Genomic DNA, 15,801 nt, shown 5'->3' on the forward strand with positions numbered 1-15,801 from the left:
CCTCCGAAGCTGCCTCCTTTCCTTGTTCGGGCAAGCTTCGGCATTCGTCGTCACCGGCCTTCTACCCACTGCCGCTCCTCATCTCATCATTCCATTTGTTTTGTCTTGTTTTTACACACACCTGGTTCATATCCCCTCATCAGTCCCTGTATAAGTATTCCCTCTGCCCCCCATGTCTTTGTGTGTGATTGTTTCATGTGGAGGTGTCGATAGCTTGGTGGAGCTTTATGTACTGTATCGCCGGGATTTTCACCTGTGTGTTTTGTTTTCTCCAGTGTGCCGTTGTTACCGCACTGTAGTTGTTTTACGCATTGCTGCGTATCGCTGTATTAGCAGAATAAACCATTTATTCGGTGATTTACCCCTCCTGCGCCTTACTCCATCCAAATCACCCGCTACAGAATCACACACCCAACAGCATGGAGTCAGCAGGAGCGGGGAATATGCCTGGAGTCGTTGAGCGGGTCCGGGAGCATTCCAACATGTTAGCCAGCTTGGGCGAAGCGATGGATCGGGTTCTCCAGGTCGTCCAGCGCCTGGAGAGGAGAGGACCCGACCATGCGGAACCAGCTGAGCGACTGGATCCAGCCACCCACACCCCAGCCCCCAGAGGTATTCACCTGTCTTGACCGAGGGAATACGACGGGACAGCGGCCCGCTGCCAGGGTTTACCACCATCAGCCCGGCTCCATCGGATCTGGAGAAGGTGTCCGCCCTCATCTCCTGCCTCTCGGGGAAAGCCCTGGAGTGGGCCAACGCGGTCTGGAGTGAAGGAGGAGACGCGTTGGACAACAACAGGGAGTTTGCTCGCCTCTTCCGGGCAGTCTTCGATCATCCCCCCGAAGGAAGAGAGGTGGGCGAGCGTCTGGTCCATCTGAGGCAGGGGACGAGGACCGCGCAAGACTTTGCCCTGGAGTTTAGAACTCTAGCGGCTGTGTCCGGGTGGAACGAGCGGGCCCTCATCGACCACTTCCAATGCAGCCTGTGCCTCCCAGGAGTCATGTATATCCCATGTCGCAGGCTGAAACAGAGGCTATGGAGAAATACGTCTCAGAGTCCCTGCGCCAGGGGTTCATACGTCCCTCCACTTCACCCGCCTCCTCAAGTTTCTTTTTCGAGAAGAATAAAGACGGAGGTCTGCGCCCTTGCATTGATTACCGTGCACTCAATCAAACTACCATTCGCTTTAGTTACCCTCTACCCCTCATCTCCTCTGTTATCGAATCAATGCATGGGGGCACACTTCTTCACGAAATTAGATCTCAGAAGTGCGTACAACCTTGTGCGTGTCCGGGAGGGGGACGAATGGAAGACAGCATTTGGCACAACCACAGGGCATTATGAATACCTGGTGATGCCGTACGGGTTGATGAATGCTCCATCAGTCTTCCAGTCCTTTGTGAACGAGGTGTTTCGGGACATGCTTGGTCGCGGTGTGGTGGTCACAATCGATGACATTCTGGTGTATTCCGCTACGTGTGCCGAGCATGTGTCCCTGGTTCGCAGAGTGCTGGGCCGACTGTTGGAGCATGACCTATATGCCAAAGCAGAAAAGTGTCTGTTCTTCCAACAATCCGTCTCCTTCCTCAGTACCACATCACCACCTCAGGTGTGGAGATGGAGGGAGACCGCATTTCAGCCGTGCGTAATTGGCAGACTCCAACCACGGTAAAGGAGGTGCAGCGCTTCATTGGCTTTGCCAATTACTATCGAAGGTTTATCCGGGGCTTTGGCAAGGTTGCAGCTCCCATCACCTCTTTGTTGAAGGGTGGGCCTTCCCGGCTCCGCTGGTCTGCTGAGGCTGACAGGGCTTACAGTAACCTGAGGGCTCTGTTCACCTCAGCCCCGGTACTGGCCCATCCCGATCCATCATTGCCGTTCGTAGTGGAGGTGGATGCGTCCGAGGTAGGGGTAGGCGCTGTCCTTTCCCAAAGCTCGGGCATGCCACCCAAGCTCCACCCCTGTGCCTTCTTCTCTAAGAAGCTCAGCCCAGCGGAGCAGAACTATGACGTTGGTGATCAGGAGCTGTTGGCTGTTGTCAGAGCACTGACCGCGTGGAGGCACTGGCTCTAGGGGGCGAAACACCCTTTCCTCATCTGGACTGACCACCATAACCTGGAGTACATCCGGGCAGCGAGGAGGCTGAACCCTCGCCAGGCTAGGTGGGCCTTGTTCTTCACCTGGTTTGATTTCACGCTGTCCTATATACCAGGCACAAAGAACGTGAAGGCAGACGCACTGTCATGGCTGTACGACCCAGAGGAGAGGCCCATAGACAACACCCCCATACTCCCGGCCTCCTGCATTGTGGCGCCGGTAGTGTGAGCGATGGACGCGGACATAGAGCGGGCATTATGCACAGAGTCATCTCCACCTCAGTGCCCAGCTGGGCTGTGGTATGTGCCGTCTAGTGTCCGTGATCGTCTTATCTATTGGGCACACTCGTCCCCCTCCCCTGGTCACCCAGGCATCGGCCGTACAGTGCGCTGCCTGACCGGGAAGTACTGGTGGCCTACCTTGGCTAAGGACGTGAGGGTGTATGCCTCCTCCTGCTCGGTGTGCGCCCAGAGTAAGGCACCTAGGCACCTTCCAGCGGGTAAGTTACATCCCTTACCAGTTCCACAACGGCCATGGTCCCACTTATCGATTGACATCCTAACCGATCTTCCCCTCTCTCAGGGTAACACCACCATCCTGGTCGTTGTGGACCGCTTTTCTAAAGCCTGCCGCCTCCTTCCTCTGCCCGTTCTCCCCACGGCCCTGCAAACTGCGGAAATCCTGTTTACTCACATCTTCCGGCACTATGGGGTGCCAGAGGACATAGTGTCTGACCGGGGTCCCCAGTTTACGTCTAGGGTCTGGAAGGCGTTCATGGTACGTCTGGGGGTCTCGGTCAGCCTGACCTCTGGGTTTCACCCCGAATCTAATGGGCAGGTGGAACGGGTGAATCAGGATGTAGGTAGGTTCCTGCGGTCCTACTGCCAGGACCGGCCGGGGGAGTGGTTGGTGTTCTTGCCATGGGCCGAATATACCCAGAACTCTCTCCGCCACTCCTCCACTAACCTATCTCCATTTCAATGTGTTTTAGGGTATCAGCCGGTCCTGGCACCGTGGCATCAGAGCCAGACCGAAGCTCCTGCGGTGGACTACTGGTGTCGGCGCGCGAAGGAGACGTGGAACGCCGCCCACGTCCACCTCCAGCGCGCTGTGCATCGCCAGAAAGCCAAAGCTTACCGCCACCGCAGTGAGGCCCGGTCTTTGTACCGGGTGATCGGGTCTGGCTCTCGACCTGGAACCTGCCCCTCCGCCTGCCCTGCCGGAAGCTGGGCCCGTGGGAGCTGAGCCCGTGGTTTGGGGGGCCGTTCAAAGTCCTGAGGAGAGTTAACGAGGTTACGCATAGGTTGCTGCTCCCTCCTGATTACCGTATTAACCCCTTGTTTCACGTATCTCCCCTCAGGCCGGTGGTGGCTGGTCCCCTCCAGGAGTCTGAGGTGCGGGAGGTCCCTCCACCCCTCTGGACATCGAGGGGGCCCCAGCGTACTCCGTCCGTTCTATCCTGGATTCGAGGCGTCGGGTGGGGGGCCTTCAGTACCTCGTGGAGTGGGAGGAGTACGGTCCGGAGGAGCGGTGCTGGGTCCCGGTGAGGGATGTCCTCGATCCCTCCCTGTTGCGGGATTTCCACTGTCGCCATCCAGCTCGCCCTGCTCCGCGTCCTCCTGGCCGTCCCCGAGGCCGGTGTCGGTGCGCTGCTGGAGCTGCGCATCAAGGGGGGGTACTGTCACGACTTCCTCCGAAGCTTCCTCCTTTCCTTGTTCGGGCAGGCTTCGGCGTTCGTCGTCACCGGCCTTCTAGCCACTGCCGCTCCTCATCTCATCATTCCATTTGTTTTGTCTTGTTTTTACACACACCTGGTTCATATCCCCTCATCAGTCCCTGTATAAGTATTCCCTCTGCCCCCCATGTCTTTGTGTGTGATTGTTTCATGTGGAGGTGTTGATAGCTCGGTGGAGCTTTATGTACTGTATCGGCGGGATTTTCACCTGTGTGTTTTGTTTTCTCCAGTGCGCTGTAGTTGTTTTACGTATTGCTGTGTACCGCTGCATTTGCAGAATAAACCATTTATTCTGTGATTTACTCCTCCTGCGCCTGACTCCGTCCAAATCACCCGCTACAGACATCAAGAAATATCAGAACGAGCAATGTCAGAGTCCGGAATATAAATATATACAATGAGTGTACAAAACATTAGGAACACCTTCCTAATATTGAGTGGCCTTTTGCCCTCAGAACAGCCTCAATTCGTCGGGGCATGGTCTCTACAAGGTGTCGAAAGCATTCTACAGGGATACTGGCCCATGTTGACTCCAATGCTTCCCACAGTTGTGTCAAATTGGTTGGATGTCCTTTGGGTGGTGGACCATTCTTGATTTACACGGGTCACTGTTGAGCGTGAAAAACACAGCAGCGTTGCAGTTCTTGACACTCAAACCGGTGCACTTGGCACCTACTATCATACCCTAATCAAAGGCACTTAAATCTTTTGTCTTGCCCATTCACCCTCTGAATGGCACACGTACATAATCCATGTTTCAATTGTCTCAAGGCTTAAAAATCATTCTTTAATCTGTCTCCTCTCCTTCATCTACACGGATTGAAGTGGATTTAACAGGTGATGGAAAAAGCAGGTGTTCCTAATGTTTTGTACACTCAGTGTATATATGTATATAATGGTGTGTATAGACAGTATGGAGAGTATATAAATAGAAAAGGTGTGTACTGCAATAGATATATAGGATTCATCTTGACTAGAATACAGCATATGCATATGAAGTGGGTAAAACAGTATGTAAATATATTACATTGACCAGTGTGGTGCAGCGTAAGGTGCAGGGTAGAGTACTGTATGGTAGCCGGCTAGTAATACTGACTAAGGTTCAGGGCAGGATACTGGGCGGAGGCCGGCTAGTAATACTGACTAAGGTTCAGGGCAGGATACTGGGCGGAGGCCGGCTAGTGGTGACTATTAAACATTCTGTTGGCATGGAGATAGAAGCTGTTTATCAGTCTCTCAGTCCCAACTATGATGCATCTGTACCATCGCCGCCTTCTAGATGGTAGCGGGGGGAACAGGCCGTGGCTCGGGTGGCTGAAGTCCTTGATGATCTTCTTGGTCTTCCTGTGACACTGGGTGCTATAGATTTCCTGGAGGGCAGGCAGTGTGCCCCTGGTGATGCATTGTGCAGACCGCACCACCCTCTGGAGAGCCCTACAGTTGCGGACGGTCCAATTACCGTACCAGGTGGTGATACAGCCCGACAGGATGCTCTCAATGGTGCATTTTTAGAAGTTTGTGAGGGTCTTCAACAGTTTGTCACTCATCTTTTCACTGGACTTAAGCCAAGGAAAGCATTGCAGTGGCATTTGATTGTGACGCTCAAAGTGTTCAAATTCTACCTCTTCCCAGCAATTGTATAACATACTGTACTACCAGTTGTCATGCGAGAGGTGTGGTTGTCATGCGAGAGGAGGTGTGACTGATTGAGATAACAGGGTTGGTGGAGGTGTGAAGAAGGTATCAAACGGCAGCTATAAAGCAGTAGGGAACTCAACAAGACAGAGAAGACTGGGGTAATTTCTGCAAGGATATTTTGTAAGTTTTAAGAAGCTTATTTGCAACATGTTCTGCTTTTTTGGTAGGCTTGTGTGTTTATATGCTGACCTATTGTCAAGGGGTGCTGAAGGTGGGTGTGGTGCATGAATCAAGCGCAGGACGCAGAAGCTCAGTCCAAAAGACTTTAGTGCAATATTCACGTAGAAAATAAGCACAATAAGCCCGAAGGCGAAATAACGGCGCACACAGGCGTCAATCAAACGGCGCACTAACATGTGCGAAAAACCTCTCCAAAACACTGGAGGGAAGTACGTAGCTCCAACACGAAACAGAAGAGCAATCACACACAAAGACAAACACACACAACGAGAACTAAATAGGACACTAACGAGGACTAACAAGACACAGGTGTACAACATCAAGACAAAACCAAACGAACATGAAACATAGATCGGTGGCAGCTAGTACTCCGGGGACGACGACCGCCGAAGCCTGCCCGAACCAGGAGGAGGAGCAGCCTCGGCCGAAACCGTGACACCTATTGCTTGTTTACATGCTTGTCTAATTCTAAATTCATATTTAACTAACTTTTGGCCTATGCTGTAAACATTCTGTACTTTTGCATTTATAAGTGGTGAAAGAAACAAGTTGATACAGCTGTCTTAAGAGACAGAGGTTATGGTTAATCTGATTAATGCATGCTGATAGGTTTTATTAGAACATTTTCAGAGCTTCTGCCAAACCCAACATAGCTGCACAAAACAGTTCCAGACATCCAAGTGTTTGTAATCAAGAGGTCAGGATTGGGGTCTGGAACATATCAGAATTGTAAATGGGGTGGTCCTGTCAGGAAAACATCCCGTTGACAGTGTGGTGGTATTAAAAAGAGAAAGTTTCTCAGGCTTTACATCCTGTCCTGTTCTTACAGTGGACCATAGAAGCAGTGACACCATGAAGTTCCAAGCTCTGTTCTTTCTCCTGCTCCTGGCATGCATGTACCTCAGCCTGGCTCAAGGTAGGCACCATTAACTCTATTGCACTGTAAATTCTATAGACTAATTATTATTATGACGTTTATGTTCACTGTAATTGGTGTAACAGTCTAAAGCCTATTGTGTGTCTTGATTTGTTCTTGTAATTAAGCTATTGTTGAAAAATCAACTGTTCATATAGCCCACTCCACATTCTGTACACTAATGAATTGTTGCAGATAGAGTAATAACCTCTCGCAATGGAGAGCATTATTCTGTAGAAAGTCAGTTTCATTATACAATGTGTTTTTTTAGAAGCCTCCACTGGTCCATACTTTGTCCAGAAGAGAAAGATCTGTCGGCTCCAAATGTTTTTTTACCAGACAATTTTACACTGACTGATGTTTGTGTCTGTGATCCGCTCCTTTCAGAACATTATCTCAAATCACCTAGCACTAGATTTCACAACCCGTTCAACAGTTATATACATAGCTTATGCTGCACTAACAGGCAGTTCTCATATTTGCATTATTAGAAATTGTGAGTATGAATAGTCCTGTTGATATGTCTTCTCTTGCACACATCTGCAATACATTTACTCACAAATGTTTTCTCAGAAAATGATCACACTGTACTATTTCGCAACTTCAACTGCAAATTTCAAACCATGCGCAACTGAAATGTCAGTCAGTGGAGGCTGCTGACGGGAGGACAACTCATAATAATGTCTGGAATGGAGCGAATGGAATGGCATCAAACCATGTGTTTGATGTATTTGATACCATTCCACTTATTCCACTCCATCCACTACCACGAACCCATCCTCCCCAATTAAGGTGCAACCAACCTCCTGTGATGTCAGTACATTATAATTTATTACATAGAAATGTAAGCACAAAAGGAGTATAATAGTAGCCATTTCCTTTCCCCCTGGTTGTTGTCAGGCTCTTATGGGAACTGCTGTTTGAGGCACGTTGCTGGCATGAAGAAGAACACCAAGAGGAAAGTGATGAGCTACAGGATACAGGAAACAGATGGAGACTGCAACATCAAGGCCGTTGTGTGAGTGTGTTAGAACACCTCTGCACCTTCTGTCCATAAGTCCCCACTCCCCAAACAACAACAAAGCTACACAGTCCGTCTGTCATTGGGACACTGGTATGGTAGAAAAATCTTCAAGTTACCTGCAATGGCTTGTTGACAGAGAAATGTGGTATTTTTGTACATATTGTGTTTTCCTCTTTTTCTCCTCGTAGAATGTGAATCTAAAAAACAATACTGAGTCTGATTATCTAATGGAAAACACTTTTTCTCCCACCATGTGTCTCTTATCTATAGGTTCATGCTGAAGAAACGGAAGACTGTTTGTGCCAATCCCAGCCAGAAGTGGGTACAGCGTCTGATGACTGTTGTCGTTAAGCAGCAAAGCAACTAGGTACTATTCTCACTCTTAACTAATCCTTTTAGAAATACATGTACGTTTGACAAGTTTACAGTATCTAATTATGGTCTTCTTTTTTTTATCAATAGCTTCCTGAGAAAAGGGAATGAGGGGATGTAGTTGAGCTGCTGCGTTGTTGGAGAGTCTTTTAACCAGTGTATGCCAATTTCCATATAACGTATCTATCAAGTGAAATGTGTGGGCAAATATATGACAGTCATATCATCCTGTAACTCGAATGTGAGCTTCATTATTATATTACTCATTATACAGTGGCTTGCGAAAGTATTCAGCCCCCTTGGCATTTTTCCTATTTTGTTGCCTTACAACCTGGAATTACAATGGATTTTTGGGGGGTTTGTATCATTTGATTTACACAACATGCCTACCACTTCGAAGATGCAAAATATTTTTTTTTGTGAAACAAACAAGAAATAAGACAAAAAAACAGAAAACTTGAGCGTGCATAACTATTCACCCCCCCCCAAAGTCAATACTTTGTAGAGCCACCTTTTGCAGCAATTACAGCTGCAAATCTCTTGGGGTATGTCTCTATAAGCTTGGCACATCTAGCCGCTGGGATTTTTCCCCATTCTTCAAGGCAAAACTGCTCCAGCTCCTTCAAGTTGGATGGGTTCTGCTGGTGTACAGCAATCTGTAAGTCATACCACAGATTCTCAATTGGATTGAGGTCTGGGCTTTGACTAGGCCATTCCAAGACATTTAAATGTTTCCCCTTAAACCACTCGAGTGTTGCTTTAGCAGTATGCTTAGGGTAATTGTCCTGCTGGAAGGTGAACCTCTGTCCCAGTCTCAAATCTCTAAAAGACTGAAACAGGTTTCCCTCAAGAATTTCCCTGTATTTAGCGCCATCCATCATTCCTTCAATTCTGACCAGTTTCCCGGTCGCTGCCGATGAAAAACATCCCCACAGCATGATGCTGCCACCACCATGCTTCACTGTGGGGATGGTGTTATCGGGGTGATGAGAAGTGTTGGTTTTGTGCCAGACATAGCGTTTTTCTTGATGGCCAAAAAGTTCAATTTTAGTCTCATCTGACCAGAGTACCTTCTTCCATATGTTTGGGGAGTCTCCCACATGCCTTTTGGTGAACACCAAACGTGTTTACTAATTTTAGCATTTTTTTTCTTTAAGCAATGGCTTTTTTCTGGCCACTCTTCCGTAAAGCCCAGCTCTGTGGAGTGTACGGCTTAAAGTGATCCTATGGACAGATACTCCAATCTCCGCTGTAGAGCTTTGCAGCTCCTTCAGGGTTATTTTTGGTCTCTTTGTTGCCTCTCTGTTTAATGCCCTCCTTGCCTGGTCCGTGAGTTTCGGTGGGCGGCCCTCTCTTGGCATATTCTTTCAATTTTTTAATAATGGATTTAATGGTGCTCCGTGGAATGTTCAAAGTTTCGGATATTGTTTTATAACCCAACCCTGATCTGTACTTCTCCACAACTTTGTCCCTGACCTGTTTGGAGAACTACTTGGTCTTCATGGTGCCGCTTGCTTGGTGGTGCCCCTTTCTTAGTGGTGTTGCAGACTCTTAGGCCTTTCAGAACAGGTGTATATACACTGAGATCATGTGACAGATCATGTGACACTTAGATTGCACACAGCTGGACTTTATTTAACTAATTATGTGACTTCTGAAGGTAATTGGTTGCACCAGATCTTATTTAGGGGCTTCATAGCAAAGGGGGTAAATACATACAGTGGGGAAAAAAAGTATTTAGTCAGCCACCAATTGTGCAAGTTTTCCCACTTAAAAAGATGAGAGAGGCCTGTAATTTTCATCATAGGTACACGTCAACTATGACAGACAAAATGAGAAAAAAAAAATCCAGAAAGTCACATTGTAGGATTTTTTATGAATTTATTTGCAAATTATGGTGGAAAATAAGTATTTGGTCAATAACAAAAGTTTCTCAATACTTTGTTATATACCCTTTGTTGGCAATGACACAGGTCAAACGTTTTCTGTAAGTCTTCACAAGGTTTTCACACACTGTTGCTGGTATTTTGGCCCATTCCTCCATGTAGATCTCCTCTAGAGCAGTGATGTTTTGGGGCTGTCGCTGGGCAACACAGACTTTCAACTCCCTCCAAAGATTTTCTATTGGGTTGAGATCTGGAGACTGGCTAGGCCACTCCAGGACCTTGAAATGCTTCTTACGAAGCCACTCCTTCGTTGCCCGGGCGGTGTGTTTGGGATCATTGTCATGCTGAAAGACCCAGCCACGTTTCATCTTCAATGCCCTTGCTGATGGAAGGAGGTTTTACACTCAAAATCTCACGATACATGGCCCCATTCATTCTTTCCTTTACACGGATCAGTCGTCCTGGTCCCTTTGCAGAAAAACAGCCCCAAAGCATGATGTTTCCACCCCCATGCTTCACAGTAGGTATGGTGTTCTTTGGATGCAACTCAGCATTCTTTGTCCTCCAAACACGACGAGTTGAGTTTTTACCAAAAAGTTATATTTTGGTTTCATCTGACCATATGACATTCTCCCAATCCTCTTCTGGATCATCCAAATGCACTCTAGCAAACTTCAGACGGGCCTGGACATGTACTGGCTTAAGCAGGGGGACACGTCTGGCACTGCAGGATTTGAGTCCCTGGCGGCGTAGTGTGTTACTGATGGTAGGCTTTGTTACTTTGGTCCCAGCTCTCTGCAGGTCATTCACTAGGTCCCCCCGTGTGGTTCTGGGATTTTTGCTCACCGTTCTTGTGATCATTTTGACCCCACGGGGTGAGATCTTGCGTGGAGCCCCAGATCGAGGGAGATTATCAGTGGTCTTGTATGTCTTCCATTTCCTAATAATTGCTCCCACAGTTGATTTCTTCAAACCAAGCTGCTTACCTATTGCAGATTCAGTCTTCCCAGCCTGGTGCAGGTCTACAATTTTGTTTCTGGTGTCCTTTGACAGCTCTTTGGTCTTGGCCATAGTGGAGTTTGGAGTGTGACTGTTTGAGGTTGTGGACAGGTGTCTTTTATACTGATAACAAGTTCAAACAGGTGCCATTAATACAGGTAACGAGTGGAGGACAGAGGAGCCTCTTAAAGAAGAAGTTACAGGTCTGTGAGAGCCAGAAATCTTGCTTGTTTGTAGGTGACCAAATACTTATTTTCCACCATTATTTGCAAAGAAATTCATTAAAAATCCTACAATGTGATTTTCTGGATTTTATTTTCTCATTTTGTCTGTCATAGTTGACTTGTACCTATGATGACAATTACAGGCCTCTCTCATCTTTTTAAGTGGGAGAACTTGCACAATTGGTGGCTGACTCAATACTTTTTTTCCCCACTATATGTACGCACCACTTTTCCGATTTATTTTTTAGAATTTTTTTAAACAAGTCCATTTCACTTCACCAATTTGGACTATTTTGTGTATGTCCATTACATGAAATCCAAATAAAAATAAATTTAAATTACAGGTTGTAATGCAACAAAATAGGAAAAACGCCAAGGGGGATGAATACTTTTGCAAGGCACTGTATAAAAGTTTGGCTTGATGAGTTTATATCACATGCTTTTGGGAGAATACCTGAGGTCCCATTGTTAAGGTGGCAATCCAGTAGCATAGCAAGACAACTTTATTGTATTCACTGTTAGAATTAGGTGACTAACCATGAATGGTGCCTGCTAGTAATGAGCCACTTGGCTTAGCAGTATTGTGTGTGTGCTGTGCTGCCTCTGCCTATACGCAGTTTACATGCTGCCGGTATGGCCCCCGACCACTAGGGGGCCCCCAACCAAATTGTCAAACTTTTATATAAAGCTTCAATTTCTATTTTGATTTCAATCAATGTTTGTATAACTTCACATTTGTAATAAACATTTAATAAAGTACAAAATGTTGATACGTCTCAGACATATCAATTGATATGTCAATAGGGAATACATAAAACGAATTAAGCAATAAGGCACGAGGAGGTGTGGTATAAGGCCAATATACCACAAACCTCCGAGGTGCCTTATTGCTATTATAAACTGGTTACCAACGTAATTAGAGCAGTAAAAAGAAAGGTTTTGTCATACCCGTGGTATACGGTCTGATATACCATTGTGGTCAGCCAATCAGCATTCAGTGCTCGAACCACACGGTTTATACATTTTCATGATGTGTATACATTAACTCTTTATAGTGCACACATTTCATTTGAAAAAAATCATTTGCTCCTTGCATTGCCTTCAGCATTTACTGACACAGTCCTTGAGCTCTTTGAAGCTTATCACTTGTAATGCCACATACAGTTGAAGTTGGAATTTTACACACAACTTAGCCAAATACATTTAAACTCAGTTTTTCACAATTCCTGATGTTTAATCCTAGTAAAAATTCCCTGTCTTAGGCCAGTTCGGATCAGCACTTTATTTAAGAATGTGAAATGTCAGAATAATAGTAGAGATAATTATTTATTTTAGCTTTTATTTCTTTCATCTAGGCTCTGTCGTAGCCGACCGTGACCGGGAGACCCATGGGGCGGCGCACAATTGGCCCAGCGTCGTCCAGGGTAGGGGAGGGAATGGCTGGCAGGGATGTAGCTCAGTTGGTAGTCGTTTGCAACGCCAGGGTTGTGGGTTTGATTCCCATGGGGGGCCAGTATGAAAAAAATATATATTAAAAAATAATGTATGCACTCACTAACTGTAAGTCGCTCTGGATAAGAGCGTCTGCTAAATGACTAAAATGTAAATGTAAATGTAATCACATTCCCAGTGGGTCAGAAGTTTACATACACTCAATTAGTATTTGGTAGCATTGCCTTTAAATTGTTTAACTTGGGTCAAATGTTTCGGGTAGCCTTCCACAAGCTTCCCAAAATAAGTTGGGTGAATTTTGGCTATTCCTCCTGACAGAGCTGGTGTAACTGAGTCAGGTTTGTAGGCCTCCTTGCTCGCACACGCTTTTTCAGTTCTGCCCACAAATGTTCTATAGGATTGAGGTCAGGGCTCTGTGATGTTCACTCCAATACCTTGACTTTGTTGTCCTTAAGCCATTTTGCCACAACTTTGGAAGTATGCTTGTGGTCATTGTCCATTTGGAACACCCATTTGCGACCAAGCTTTAACCTCCTGACTGATGTCTTGAGATGTTGCACCAATCCCTCCTGCAGCAAAGCACCCCCACAGCATGCTGTGGGGCTTCCACCCCCGTGCTTCACGGTTGGGATGGTGTTCTTCGGCTTGCAAGAGCACCCTTTTTCCTCCAAACATAACGATGGTCATTATGGCCAAACAGTTCTATTTTTGTTTCATCAGACCAGAGGACATTTCTCCAAAAAGTACGATCTTTGTCCCCATGTGCAGTTGCAAACCGTAGTCTGGCTTTTGTATGGCGGTTTTGGAGCAGTGGCTTCTTCCTTGCTGAGTGGCCTTTCAGGTTATGTCGATATAGGACTCGTTTTACTGTGGATATAGTTACTTTTGTACCTGTTTCCTCCAGCATCTTCACAAGGTCCTTTGCTGTTGTTCTGGGAATGATTTGCACTTTTCGCACCAAGGTACGTTTATCTCTAGGAGACAGAATGCGTCTCCTTACTGAGCGGTATGACGGCTGCGTGGTCCCATGGTGTTTATACTTGCGTACTATTGTTTGTACAGATGAACGTGGTACCTTCAGGCGTTTGGAAATTGCTCCCAAGGATGAACCAGACTTGTGGAGGTCTACAATTATTTTTCTGAGGTCTTGGCTGATTTCTTTTGATTTTCCCATGATGTCAAGCAAAGAGGCACTGAGTTTGAAGGTAGGCCTTGAAATACATCCACAGGTACACCTCCAGTTGACTCAAATGATGTCAATTAGCCTATCAGAAGCTTCTAAAGCCATGACATCATTTTCTGGAATTTTCCAAGCTGTTTAAAGTCACAGTCAACTTAATGTATGATTATCCACTCAACAACACTCAACTTCTGACCCACTGGAATTGTGATACAGTGAATTATAAGTGAAATAATCTGTCTGTAAACAATTGTTGGGAAAATTACTTGTGTCATGCACAAAGTAGATGTCCTAACCGACTTCCCAAAACTATAGTTTGTTAACAAGAAATTTGTGGAGTGGTTGAAAAACGAGTTTTAATGACTCCAACCTAAGTGTATGTAAACTTCCGACTTCAACTGTACCTGAAATGTGATACAGTAGGATGGGCAGAGAATCAATCACAGTTTATACATGTTCATTCTTGCTACAGTCACCATTTTACAGTGAGTGTGATGCCCCAGGAGAAATCTCTCTATGTATCACCTACTGTCCCTGCCCTCAGTGGAGTGTGACAGGGAGGCTGGAATATGCTGCAGAGGACAAGGTTCCCATGAGAAGATGTCTGAGACTACACTATGAGACACATAAAGTATCTCTTTTATCACCACTAGTGGCCTATTCCTCTTATTAATGTTGATTTAACACTATTGCTACACAGCCACTGAACTACTACAATGAAATTACACTCAAAGCTGTTCTATCAGGGTTCAAGAGCAATGTATTCAGTCAATCTCAGACATCTGAATGGCTGCTTCTGCTATAAACCACATACCCAACTTGCAGTGAACAAGGCATACAACTGTCAATACAATGCAATGTGAAGAACATAGACTGTGATCAATGTTCCAGAACGCTGACTCCTTTATATTTGCCAGGAGCACTGTGAGATTCTATACACTAGCTTTTGGCCCATACCTCATATTTCTCAACAGTCTCACTTGAGAGGGGGAGAATAACAAGTGATTCAATACTGAGGTACAGTTCATCTGAAAGTATGCTGTTGCAACGCCAAAAGAAAACGGGTCAACATTTGAATTTGAGCAGATATTCACTGGTGACTCAGTGCTCAGTTCATAGAAGTTGGAGTTTCTTATTTCAAAGGTGCATGGGGGAATTAAATACTGTGTAAGCACAGAGAAAATTAGCTTCTCATTACATTCTTGCTCAAATGATTATCCACTCAACAAGTTTTTGCAGATACCGAACTTTCTTTCCAATCAGAAATGTTGAGGTAAAGCTGAAATTAATTGGGTAATTGTGAAATTAAGTGTGTACAGTAGACACAAAGTTCATCTTCAGCACAGGTGCTTTCAACACTTCATTATGATATTCAGGGGAGGGAACTGTTCAACTGTAAAAAGAATCATGTGTCATTCATTAAGGGACAATACATTAAAGTAGCAACCACACACAACAACCTTCGGCATCACCTCAGGTTATTGACTCAGCTAAGACATAAATCTACCCAAAACCATGACAAACAGACCGTTCCAAACATCACACTGGATAACGGATGTGATTAGTTACCTCTTATCACCAAAATGCTCCAGTCAGAAACATGATTTATTATTGTCCTTTCATTTTAAAGAATTAGCGTGCACCCTCGAAGACAAAAGGAAAACAGTCAAAGCGATGTTTTAGACCTATTTAGCGATACCCTAAAAAAATCATACATTCAAAGTGGTTAAGTCAGGACTCCACTTATGCACTAGCTTGGGGATCATTTGATAGTTTGCCTCGCCATCATTTTGTACTCACATGCTTGTCTTAACATATATATTATTGCTAAATATATTGCCCTGCCAGACTGCCAATCAATGGAGAGGAACATAACAGGTGCATGTACAAACTGGTAGAAACTGGCACACAATAATGAGAGAAAAGGAAAAGTGTTGACAGCTTTTATCACTGCTTAGATCGTTGGTAATAGGTTGGTAATAGCTTCAGGGGAAATGTATGTTGAGTAAGATGGGAGGGCAGTTAGAGAAACTGCTAA

General features: G+C 45.7%; 1 protein-coding gene across 1 annotated transcript; it reads left to right on the forward strand.

Moving 5' to 3' along the window:
* The first annotated feature begins 5,590 nt into the window (after positions 1–5,590).
* On the forward strand, positions 5,591–8,353 carry LOC121576802 (C-C motif chemokine 25). Its single transcript, XM_041890279.2, has 5 exons — positions 5,591–5,650; positions 6,540–6,626; positions 7,527–7,644; positions 7,921–8,017; positions 8,113–8,353. The coding sequence occupies exons 2-4, from the start codon at positions 6,563–6,565 to the stop codon at positions 8,015–8,017; spliced, it is 279 nt and encodes a 92-aa protein (XP_041746213.1). The 5' UTR covers positions 5,591–5,650; positions 6,540–6,562; the 3' UTR covers positions 8,113–8,353.
* The last annotated feature ends 7,448 nt before the right edge of the window (positions 8,354–15,801 follow it).

The sequence above is a fragment of the Coregonus clupeaformis genome, chromosome 11, assembly GCF_020615455.1.
Source record: "Coregonus clupeaformis isolate EN_2021a chromosome 11, ASM2061545v1, whole genome shotgun sequence".
Taxonomy (NCBI): domain Eukaryota; kingdom Metazoa; phylum Chordata; class Actinopteri; order Salmoniformes; family Salmonidae; genus Coregonus; species Coregonus clupeaformis.

Bases quoted from the DNA above. Each gene is read 5' to 3' on its own strand.
- LOC121576802 (XM_041890279.2), top strand. From the start codon at position 6,563: ATGAAGTTCCAAGCTCTGTTCTTTCTCCTGCTCCTGGCATGCATGTAC. The intron at 6,627-7,526 runs GTAGGCACCATT...GGTTGTTGTCAG, and splicing joins GTACCTCAGCCTGGCTCAAG to GCTCTTATGGGAACTGCTGT. The intron at 7,645-7,920 runs GTGAGTGTGTTA...TCTTATCTATAG, and splicing joins TGCAACATCAAGGCCGTTGT to GTTCATGCTGAAGAAACGGA.